This window comes from Berghia stephanieae, chromosome 1 (assembly GCF_034508935.2).
Source record: "Berghia stephanieae isolate SIO BIC M18660-M18661 chromosome 1, UCSD_Bste_1.3, whole genome shotgun sequence".
Lineage (NCBI taxonomy): Eukaryota > Metazoa > Mollusca > Gastropoda > Nudibranchia > Aeolidiidae > Berghia > Berghia stephanieae.
The window spans coordinates 36197652-36210334 of record NC_088360.1 but is presented as its reverse complement, the minus strand read 5'-3'; the positions used below and the strand labels follow the sequence as shown (position 1 = coordinate 36210334).

General features: G+C 35.8%; 1 protein-coding gene across 1 annotated transcript; it reads left to right on the top strand.

Moving 5' to 3' along the window:
- Nucleotides 1-385: 385 nt before the first annotated feature.
- Nucleotides 386-11660, top strand: LOC144973242 (MAP3K12-binding inhibitory protein 1-like; the record flags this gene model as incomplete). The annotated part of the gene is given in 4 exon segments (XM_078915444.1): nucleotides 386-535; nucleotides 5101-5191; nucleotides 10388-10615; nucleotides 11572-11660. Coding segments are annotated over 4 exon segments (558 nt in total), but the record flags the coding sequence as incomplete, so codon positions are not given.
- Between the last annotated feature and the right edge of the window lie 1023 nt (nucleotides 11661-12683).

The following is a 12683-nucleotide window of genomic DNA, read 5'->3' as shown; positions in this document are numbered from 1 at the left end:
CCTGTCATTGTCATAGAATTTATTGTTTTCGAAGAAGAAACCTTGAGTAAAATTTGTAAATGCCTTGGGGAAAGTTTATAAAACTCAGACATTTTGTCGAGGCCGTGTTCTCCTTAGGTGGGTTGAACAATTATCTTGTCATTTAGAAGAAAATGAGATGCAATCCAACACCTAACCTGAAACCCCCTCAACCATGTCTTTATCGGACAAATCTCGTGATGGTCGCCGTCCAAGCAGTGTCATCTCAGTGAATCAAAAAAAGGCAGAGAAGCATTGAGTAGGCTTTACACACAAAATTTAAAAAAAAAAATCAGAATCCCTTGCTTATAAACAGAATTCACAGTATATAAACTGCTTCTTTACCATTTCACATCTACTGTTTCAGAATTTGATTAATGTAAAACGTCTAAAAACTTGGGTGCTGATGGATGAAATGGATATTGATGAAAATGGTGATCAACTGAACAAGGGAAATGACAATTATGAGGATTTTACAAAAGAGCTGATTCAAATTAAAACAACTGATGAAAAGGAAGTAAGTTCTCTTTCCATTCGTCTCAGTCCTCATTTTTGTGTGCTGAATATTTGTTCATGTATTTTGGGGGAAAAGAGTTTACAGTGAAACACTCTCACTCTTTTTAAAAGAAAATAAGCGTTATAATTGTCCCAACTATCAGGTAACCTCTATTAGAGGTTTGAGGTTCAATTCCCAGTTAAAAAAGCTGACTTTTTGTATGATTTCTTCTTGTATTTTTCATTTTTTCTATGTCTTGCACTATCACACTCTTTTTCAGATTTCTATCTTGTACCAGTGCCTGCTCCCCAATTTTTCACCTTATTTTGAAAATGAGCTCAATTCGGAACTTACTGAACTCTCGCTTTTCAGGGATAATTTTTTCTTATATTTTTCTTTCTGTTTTTTTTTTTTTTTTTGGCATTGGCACATGCACACCTTTTCAGGATTTTATCTTTCCATTTCTAACTAGGTGAGGGAATGGACACTTTTTCTTTGCTGTTCATTTCACATTTATCCACAATGCTACTTGCTTTTATAATAGTCATTATACTACAGAATTAGTGTGATACCACAAAATGTAATCTTTGTCATTGCATTGGATAGTTCTTAAATGATGCATGTAATAATTACTTGTGTTTTTAAAAAATTAATTAATTTATTTTTAATTTTTTTGTTACAGCCACTTATTTGCAAGTAAAAGGATGACAAATGATAAGCACCCCCCCCCCTCCCCCACACACACACTACACACAAAACGTCAATATTATTTGAAAGACACCAAGACCTAAGTCTTTGAATGTGGACGTTAACAGTAACTTACTGTTTGGATGGGATACTGACATGTGTTGCAGAGTACTTTCAACCAATCCTACCTAGACAGAGTGACCCATTCATTGAAACGAAGACAGGACATCTTTAAAATATGATGGATGTACAGTTCATTCATGTTGTGTTTTCAAGCACTAGTGTATGTTTATGCGTCTTTCATCATGAATAAGGCCTCTCCTAAATTGATAGTCATCTACACATCACTTGTGTTTATTGTCCTGCTGACATCAATTTGTAAACTACTTACTTGTCTGAAAAATGAATGTGCTTATAAGAGGAGTCCTTTTGGATGAACCTGCTCATAAAGGGGGGTACATGTATAAGTATATGATTAAATTCTGTTTTTAAAAAAGTTTTTTATCTTGTAAATAGTAACAGTACAATGGATTCCTGATAAAGCCAATACCATTGATCAGACATTAATTGACTTAAAGCAAGGTTGACTTTATCCATAATAAATGGAACACACTTGGATAAAGAACAGAGAATTTGGTACCAACAAGCACTGTTGAAGCAGAAGTTGACTTTAAGAATGTTGATCTCATGCAAATTCTACTGTAGTAGTTTTAAGAGCTTATACAAAAAGGGTTTATCCTGATTTTTGTAAAGTGGAACATGGACAGTCGCAATTGTTTGTTACGTTTTGCTGGTCGTCTAACCACAAAATACTTCCCTCTAGACCTAACCCAGATCAAATTACCCAGTCACTACTTCGTGGAGAGCGCATTTTTAAAAAAGAATTCTTCATGAATTAAGCTGATCCGCTTTTCTGTTTTGCCAGTTTCCTGCTCCTTCCAATGAGCTTACTGGACCTCTAATTTCTGAATAGGATACTGGTGATGATTTTGAATCGAAGGCCACCACATTCTCAATTAAAGGAAAATCATATTTGAAGTGATTACTTGGACTAGGGCCTCTGTGGTATTATGTAAAGCAGGGATGCCACTTTTCCGGTTTTAGCCGGAAATCCGGTTTTTTTACCACCAGCCGGTTTTAATCCGGAACCTCCGGTTTTTGTCCGTCGTCACTATTCAAAAAAAAAAAGAATTTTTTTTTTTTTAAAGAAGAAAAAAATCGCGGTAGTTTATCTCCGCCCATCCCCATCACTGAATTTACCGTGTCAAACATTTCCCTCAAAACCACAAAGTCACCATTATGTCTTATGTCATATTTTCACACCTGTGCAATAGTCTCGTGAAATTTAAAGACTGTCCCGTTTTTATGACGTCGGGCCAGACTGAATGGCACCAGATGTCACAATTGACACACACGACCAGTGGTGTTCTTTGATTAGCTAGTAGTTGATGGTTTGGTTGAAGGGGAAGGGGAGGGACAAATCTCTCTCTCTCTCTCTCTCTCTCTCTCTCTCTCTCTCTCTCTCTCTCTCTCTCTCTCTCTCCTCTCTCTCTCTCTCTCTCTCTCTCTCTCTCTCTCTCTTCTCTCTCCTTCTCTTCTCTTTCCCTTGCCTTCTTCCTTTTCTTTCTTCTTTTTTTTTTTTGATATAGAATTCCTAAGATCAATTCATAAATTATTCTCTCTTTCGCAACCATCCATTAAATCATCTGGTTATACAGAGATAATACATTAGAGAATAAAGCAATGGTGGTCGGCTTAGTTTATTTTACCTTTTGACTATGGCTTTTGTGAGATTCCTGGGTTGTATTTATAAGCTGAATAACCACTAGGTTTCGTTAAAAAATAAAAGATATTGTAGCCTGCTTTATAAAGTAAAAATCAAAACAAAACTACACTTTCTGGCCTTTTATTTGAATAACATTGTAGGATTGTAGGCCTTTAACATGTGGAAAGGACAATTCATTAAATGTTTACAAAAGTAAATTTATGTTTAATGATAAGAATGGATTTATACTAGTAATAGTAATACATTACATAATACCAATACAAAACTATGTTCCTGTTATTTTTTACACTTTGCTTGCGTTTGACCGATAGACGGAGACATTTTCCTCCTTTTTGACAAATTGCTATTATTATCACTGAATGAAAAACACTCACCAAAACCACTACATCATCTCTACCACCACTACTATTACAACCACCACCACATCATCATCCCTACCAACACTACTACTGCAAATAACACCACATCATCCCTACCACCAGATCTACTACAACTACCACCACATCATCATTCCTACCACAACTATTACAACCACTACCACACAATTATCTCTAAAAGACCACCACTACTACAACCACCACTACATCATCATCCCTACCACCACTACTACTACAACCACCATCACATCATCATCTCTAAGACCACTACTACTACTACTACTACTACTATTACTACTACAATCACCACCACATCATCATCCCTACCACCACTACCACATCATCCCTACCACCACTACCACATCATCCCTACCACCACTACTACTACTACAACTACCACTACATCATCATTCCTACCACAGCTACTACAACCACCACCACACAATCATCCATACGACCAGTACTACTACAACCACCACCACCACATCATCATCCCTACTACAACCACCAAATGTAATTACACTTTCAACTTTTGAAATTCTCCGAGTCGTGTCAGGAATTGCTGCGAGACAAATTTTGGATCGCATCTCAGTGAATTTGAGTAAAGTTCAAATTTATAGGTTATGGTTGCATGGGTGGGTCATGATCTTCACAATGAAAAATTTTCTCTTTTTATGTGACCAGTCATTCTCACCCCTGATAGCTTTATAATTTGTCTATATTTTGTTTTCAGCACCTTATTTTATCAATTTGAAAACTGTTAACTCTCCTTTCTTTTGTGTGTTATTTGCTCTCAATTGCAATAATAAGTACTGAAACAATATTCCAAATTTGATATTTTTCAAATCCCTACAAAGCCCTTGACGTTGATTTGTATCTCGTCCGCGCAAGTTTTCAGGCTTTTTTAAATTTGCCTGGTGGCATCCCTGGTAAAGGAGAGCATAGATGTAACAAACAACTGAATACAGAAAAATATAGTTTATTATATCAGTAGTTCTTTATTTTAATCAACTCCTCACACATGCACACATTTTTTGTTAGCCCCCTCCCTCCTCTCTATTGCCTTTACCTATAAGCCTTTCTTTTTTACCCAAAACCAATGCCATGTGTCTCAGTTAATATGAACAAACATTTAAGATCATTCTGCACTATGCTTAGGACAAAAGTCTTATTCATTTAACAATCCATTTTCTTGGCTATAGGAGAGAAGAAAGTATAATTCATTTGCTTCATCCTATTATCTGCTCCATCAATAATATTGTATATCCCCAATGAGATTTGAAAAAAACAAACCCTATCAAAAATGAGTATATAAAAGTCACACACAAATTGTAAACGTAATTTTTTAGGCTTTTGAAGAGCTTAAAGTCTTGAGCTGTTCTTATGGCTCCTCTTCTCCCTTTTCTGATCTGTAAGTGCTATGACAAATAAGTTGTGAGAGTTTGGAAATTCTGGTTTTCTTTACCTCACTTGTGAGCAAAGAACAAAAGACATTGATTTGCATTAACATGAATTTATAACTCTCGTCAGATTGTTGTGTTTGTTAGGTTTATGCTTCCATATTTGATTGAAATATTTAACGGTAAAAATTGAGGCACAGACATGTTTTTGTTATTACTGTTATATTATTATATGCATGTTCGTTATAAGTGTGATCCACTGTCAGATGTCAAACTGTTAGGGCACAGTGCACAATTGGCCTTGATACATTTTCTATTATTTGATTTTTTCTTCAGGTACAAAGGAGGATCGATGCTTTCATTAGAAACAAAAGGAATGAAGTCAATGAACGGAATATTCGTGAATTCATATCTCCTTTTGGTTCAGGTTTGTGAAAAAAAAGTGTGATTGAACATGGCCTCACTCAGTTAGTGACCTCTCCAACTCAAAGATTGGGGCACATCTTGGACTGGTTCATCATTGACACACCCTCGCTTGTTGAATCAATTAAAAATATCAAAAAAGAAATTTCAGACCACAATCTGATTCTGGCAACTCTCAAATGCATCAAAGAGAAAGCAAAGAAAGTCAAGATAGTGTCTAGGGATACCAAAAAAATAGACATTAGTTCCTTCAAAAACAATCTGTCAGAGGAACTAGGAAGAATGGATATACCATCAGCACAGAAAACAGACGAGGTACTGCGCAACGTCATCGACAGGCATGCGCCAAAGACAACTAGAATAATAAATTCCAGGAAACCGTCTCCGTGGTTTAACCAGAGTGAAAAAACTGCCAAAAGGGAAAAAAGGAATGCAGAGGCATCGTGGAGAAAATCGGGCCTTGAGATTGACCGGCTGATATATATAGCAAAAAAGCATAAGTATAAAACCACCTGCAAAAGAGCAAAAAGAAACTATTATAACACAAAACTGTCATCAGTGAGGGACACTAAGGAATTTTTCTCTGTTTCAAAGGAACTTTTAGGGGAAGAAAAGGGCATGTGTCTACCCACTAATATCCCGGTAGAAAAGCAGCCGGATGCATTTTCAGATTTCTTTTCGGGAAAAATATCGAAAATTCGGAACAATTTGGACCTCGTGCAAAATGAAGATATAAATTTCCACCCTTTTTCGGGTTCACAGGGATTCTCTTGTTTTAAAGAAACAACTGAAGAAGAAATTTCTAAAATAATTTTTTCATCTTCCTCGAAGTCATGTGATTTAGATCCTTTACCAACTAATATTTTGAAATTATGTCTTCCTGAATTGTTACCTTGCATAACTTATATTATAAATCAGTCACTTATCTCAGGACAAGTCCCAGATATCTATAAACATGCAATTGTAAAGCCTCTCATAAAAAAGCAAAATCTCAATGTAAATGACCTTAGTAACTACCGTCCCGTCTCAAATCTGCCATTTCTTTCTAAAATCCTTGAAAAAGTTGTACTCAGACGTCTTTCACAACATCTCCATGAAAACAATCTATGGGAAAAATTTCAGTCAGCTTATCGTTCTTACCACAGCACAGAAACTGCTCTGTGCTGTGTTGCGAGTGATTTGCTTGATGTTTTAGATAAAGGTTCTGTTTCTCTTCTGACATTGTTAGACCTTTCGGCGGCGTTTGATACTATTGATCACGGTATTCTCATTAAACGACTTAATATAACATTTGGCTTGTCTGGGACTGTCTTGCAGTGGTTTGAATCTTATTTAGATGGCAGAAAGCAACAGGTTATGATTTTAGATAAACTTTCTCGTCAACATACATTGTCTTTTGGTGTTCCTCAAGGCTCTGTTTTGGGTCCAATTCTTTTTGTTTTGTATACTTCTCCATTATCTAATGTCATCACTGGTCATGGGCTGCGCTATCATCTCTATGCAGATGATACGCAACTTTATGCTACTGATAAAACTAAAAATCTCGAAAATATTGTGAAACGTGTGGAAGAATGTGTGACGGATGTGAAAGAGTGGATGGATGCAAACAAGTTGAAAATGAATGAGTCAAAAACAGAAGTGATGATTGTGGGAAATAGAGGGCTGTTGAAGGTGAATGATGGTCTTGAGGTGTTGATTGGGGGTGAAAAGATCAAAGTTTCAAAGACTGTGAAAAATTTGGGTGTCTATTTTGATTCAGAAATGAAAATGTCAGCTCACATTTCTGCTCTCTGTAAATCTTTATACTTTCAATTGAAGAAAATCAGTTCGATCCGTCAGTATATTGCAATTGGAACATGTAAAACATTGGTTGTTTCCCTCATTTTTTCGAAACTAGACTATTGTAACTCGCTGCTTGTCAACTTGCCTCAGGCTTCTATTAAACAATTGCAACTACTGCAAAACAGTGCTGCAAGATTAGTTTTTGGCAAAAAAAAATTTGATCATGCAACCCCTTTGTTGGCCTCTCTCCACTGGTTGCCCATTGAAAAGCGCACATATTACAAAGCAGCGTGTCTTGTTTATAAGTGTTTGGCTGGTATAGCACCGGCATATCTCACAGATCACGTGGTCATGTGTAAATTTGAAAATTACACTTTAAGATCATGTAATGACCAAACGAAAATTTCGGAAAAAAGATCAAGAACAAAATTTGGTGATAGATCGTTTGCTTGTTTCGGCCCCAAGATTTGGAATGAACTACCACGTGGTCTGAGGGAGTGCAAGTCTTTACCTACTTTTAAAAAGAATCTCAAGACACATTTTTACTGTATTTGTTTTTCTTGACTCTATATGAATCCTTGATTTGGCTATGAATTGTTATTGTTGTTATTATTTTATTTTTTTATTTTTTCACTTAAAATTGATATTTATATTGTAAAGTGCCCAGAGCTTGTGTTTTACACGAGAATGAGCGCTATATAAATGTGTATTATTATTATTATTATTATGATTTTTATTTTATATTGCTAAGGAAGTGTAAGACAAAACACTGAAATATGTGGATGTTATTACAGTATTCTCAACTCTCACTTTCCCAAATATATTTCTCCCCAGCATGTTCACTTCAGTGCATGATCAAAGGCAAAATGAAATAACAAAATAGTTTCCTGTAAATACTTTTTTGTTGTGTTTTCCGGTTGTTTATTATAGTGTGTGTGTGTGTGTGTGTGTGTGTGTGTGTGTGTGTGTGTGTCCGTCTGTGTTTGCTGAGTAGTAGTTGTTGCTGTGTGTGTTGCTTGATGTGGATTCTTACCTATGTGGATTTTTTTTCCCTAGGCACAGGCATGTGGATGTGTAGGTTGTATGCAATTCCGTTAAGTTCACCAGTAATAATAAATAACAGTAGCAGTCAACATACAGAAGTTTATATAACCTTAGTTGATTTGCAGTGATATCATTATTGTCATAGTCATCATCATCGTCGTCATTATTAGTCATCATCATCATGACAGACATCATGGACAAGGGCACATGCCCACAATTTGCAAGCACACCAAAGTAATCGCAATATTAAACCCAGGCAAACTAAGGACTGAACCACCTGGCTACAGACTAAGAGCTCTACTTTGTTACCTAGACAAGCTCCTGGAAAGATTTGTATTAGAGCGAATCATTCCATATGCACATCCCTACGAACTGCCAGAACAGGTGGGTTTTAGACCACAAAGAAACGCAAATGAACAGATCTTTCCACTAACCTCAAACATAGAAGCAGGCTTTGAGAACAAAAAGAAGACAGATTCAGTCCTAAAGACTTATCTGCAGCTTACAACACTGTTTAGACAGGGGGATTGATGTTAAAGCTTGCAAAAATAATTCCTTGTAGAAAGATGTTTAAACTGCTATCTACCATGACTGGCACAAGACAATTTCATGCAGGAGGAAACAAAAGCAGAACCCAAAAAAATTAAAAATGGGGTACCACAAGGATCAGTTTTGGTGCCAGAAGCACTCAAACACGGTTATGCTAACAACTGGGCCTCAGCCTTTCAATTAAAAAACTGGAAAGAGATTGAAGAAGTTCTAAGCAAAGATACCACCTGCCTGATACAATAATTTGATAAGTGGTACCTAAAAATGAACATGACCAAATCAGTATCCACAAACTTCTACTTAAATAATCCAGAGGCAAAAAAGGCATTGAAGATCATAGTAACTCAGTACTACCCCCACACCCCAATCCTAAATACCTCGGCATCACAATGGACAGACAGCTAATTATTACAAACACAATGAGGGAACTGCAAATAAAATTGCAAATGAAACAGCCTGGTGAGAAAACTCGCAAGTGCCACCTGGGGAGCCTCACCACAGGTACTAAGAACAGGTACTGATCGGCATTGTATCACCAAGTCTTAGACGACAAGATGCTAATCAAAGGATGCATGCAAGAATTGATGATACCACAGATAACAATCCTTTAAAAATAATAATTAGGGAGCACCTTCAACAACACTGCTCAAATCAACAAGACCTTTCTACCGAACAAAAATGGAAGACTTCAACGTGGAAGAGAATTGGAGAAAAACGTGGAAGAGGGAAACACCTGGAGGAGGCAGCATCATAAAAGACCCCACCAAAGAATGCCTGCATTCCACAATGCTAGGAAATACTGGGTTTCTTCGAATCAATTTTTAACAGGACATGGTAGAACTGCATCAAATATGTGCAAATGGAAACTTGGAAACAATGATGCCGGAAGTGTCAGGCAGCTCTAGAGATCAGCGATCATATCGTCCTCCACTGTCCAGTTACAAGACTTGCAGCTGGCTATGAAACTGTTCCGCGGCTGGGTTGACGAAATGAATTTGGAGGTGTAGCCATACGCTAATACTATCATCATCATCATCATCATAATCTTTATCACTACCATCACCAACAAATCATCTTGTTGTGAAATGTTGAGATTGTGGATTTTTTCTGTAGTGCATGCAGTGTCAACTTCCAACACAGTAGTTTAAGATTTTTTATTTTTGTTTTTGTTTTGTTTTGGCGTAAGGAGATCAGGACAAAATAATGAACATCATGATTTAGTAACAAAAAGAATAAAAAATAGAAAGTTGAAAACTACAAATATCCTTGGGTGATAACAAATTTAAACCATGTAAGTACCGAAGATAAGAAATCAATAAACATTTTATTTTTCTTAGAATGTTAAATTTTCAAATGAACAGGATTATATGCAGACTTGCTTAAAAATCAGCAATTGATGATTTGATTTTCTTGGGTGGAAGTTATCAAGCTAAAGACAAAAGATTCTGTAAAATAAGGAGAAGGAGAATTGCATTTTGTTTATAAAGCTTTCAGAAAAATAATTCAACGAATAAGATCCCATCCTTCCCTCTCTTTCCATCCTCTCTTATTTTTTTCACTTCACATCGACTGATTCAATTAAATTGAGTAATTGAGCAATGCTCGTGGTGCACTTGGAAAACACATTGTAATGAATAGAGTGAATACTTATCATTCCTGGAGGTGAACGTATGCACTTAATTGCCTTTTCAAAGGTTGCAACATGGATTATTAATTTGATACAAATAAACTGGTTGCATGTTTAAAAAATTATATCTTAATTACGTAATAGGAATGAGTATGGGCAACCCTTTCACCCAGTACTATGTTTCTTTATTTTATTCAGACCCAAACAATAGCTGTGCACGTGTGGAAGCTGTGTATTTTCATAGGGAGGGCATGAAGAGCCATATCAATTTGAAAAATGTGGAAAACTCTTATGGGCCTCAAACTCGTCTAAGACCAGATGACAAAGAGGGAAGACAGTCTTGGATGATGTCTGCTGATGCTCAGAGGGCTGAAGCGGTTGATGAGAGGCTCTCAAATATGGAACACCATTTGAATATCGTAAATGGTAGGCAATTATCAAAATTATCAGTGTGAGCATCTTAATAAAGTCTTAAATAAGTGGTACCGTTTGGTTGCTGAAGGTGAAATGATGAACAGCAATTCAAATGAAAGCACTCAACATGTTGTTAGTCTCAGGATATAAGAGTTAAAATTGGGGATATTGCAATGACCATGGGAATTTTAAAGTCATCTGCTTACAGAATTGTTCATAATAAGCTCAGTTCTTGATGAAGTGTCTGCGAGGAGGATACAAACATAACTGGGCTTTGAGCACATAGTGCACAAAGGTTTCTGCTTCTTTGTTGAAAAGTTTCAATGTGTCCATAGACTCCATTGTGACTTTCAATATCTTAATGAACACTTCCCTGATCCTATCATTATTGGGATGAGACATGTATACACCACACTGCTCCAGACACAAAGACAGATTGAAAGAAGTGAAAAGGTTCACCAACAATGAAGAACTAGTGTAATATGTGACAAACTTTTTGCAGCAACTTGACAAACTTATTCAAACTCAAGCAGGATATCTTCTCCATAGTCTGTAGCTGGATAAAAATGAATTTATCGACAATTGAAAATAGATAAGATTTATACCTGATAACTGGCTGTGTGAGTTTCATATTATTCCCATGTGGTTTTTTTTTTGTGTGCTTACATCAATCTGTATGCGCCATCCAGGTATTGTGAATTACATTTAAATGTTCATTAAATTATTATTATTATTTTTTAATTTTTAATTTCCCTTATTCTAAATAGAAACTTTAGATTTGATGTATGCTTTTCCTTGGAATGATTGGTAGAGATGAGAATATTTAATTAACTCAAGTCTAACATTGAAAATTAAACAAGGGATTGGTGGTGAAGAACAGTAGAGATTTAACTGTAGAAAATCTGATATTTTTGTCTTGTTCATTTGCTCATCGTGACTAAGAAATAGCAATTATCGCTTTATTCCAGATGGAAATGATATCTACATGAGGATCAAGGCCTTAGAAAAGAGAATTAGTTTTTTGGAAGGAGTTTCTCCAGAATATTTTTCTAATGGAGTAAGTAAACCCATTTCTTTTTAACTTGAAAGTCAGAAATTAAAAAAAAACATTTTTAATCATTTGTGTGATGTTCCTTTTTTTTCTCTCAAATACTTTTTCTTTATATGGCGTGAGGAGGATAAGATTCAGCTCAGTGTTTGTTATATTCTGTGTCCAAAAAAGTGTATTGGTCATCGTTATGAAGGTATTTTCTGGAGCAATGAGAAGCTTGGTTCTAGTCTATACTGTAATAAAGCATAATTTTTTGTAGCAAACTTTTATGGTTCACTGTGAAGGACGTTTGTTACCGTGTTTACTTAAATGGATCAATGTATTTTTTCAGCCTGGGTGTACTTTGGCCAAGAAAGCCTTACAAGTTATTAGGTTACGTCTGGACCTTGACAGGTTGTTGCGATGTCATTATTTCTATTGTTCTGACCTTTCTGACTCATAGCATTTACATAATATACATTGTTACTATCACTTTCCTTTTATTCAATGGAGAAATATTTTGTTTTCAAGTGGATTACATTTTTGATGCGTTATGAGTCATACTTTTGATTTGACGCATAAATAAAAGAAAAGGGAAGAAAAAGTTCTAAGATCTCTCTTGGGACTCCATTCCCATATAAAAAGAATTAATACAAGAAAGTCTTTGGTCTTAATGTTGACTTCAAAAATGACTATCAATTATCAATGTAAACAAAAATAACCATAATAATAGTAATAATAATTAAGCCGTAACTGAATGCACATGCACTAGTAGCTTATTTATTCCATTGGGAAAGATTTTCAGTAATTGAAATAATTATTTTACCCCCTCCATCCACTGTCTCCCTCTCACTCTCCCCACCCATTTCTTTTTATTTAACACCTTCACTCTTTCCCTTTCTCCCGCTATCATTCTTTCCTCCCACTCTCTCTCTCTCTCTCTTTCTTCCCTCCCCCCATCCCTACTTCGTCTGTATGCTTATTTTTTCCTCGTCTTTCTCCACTTCTTCATTAAACAAAATAAAAAAAATTAATTTGTGCTTTTATGTC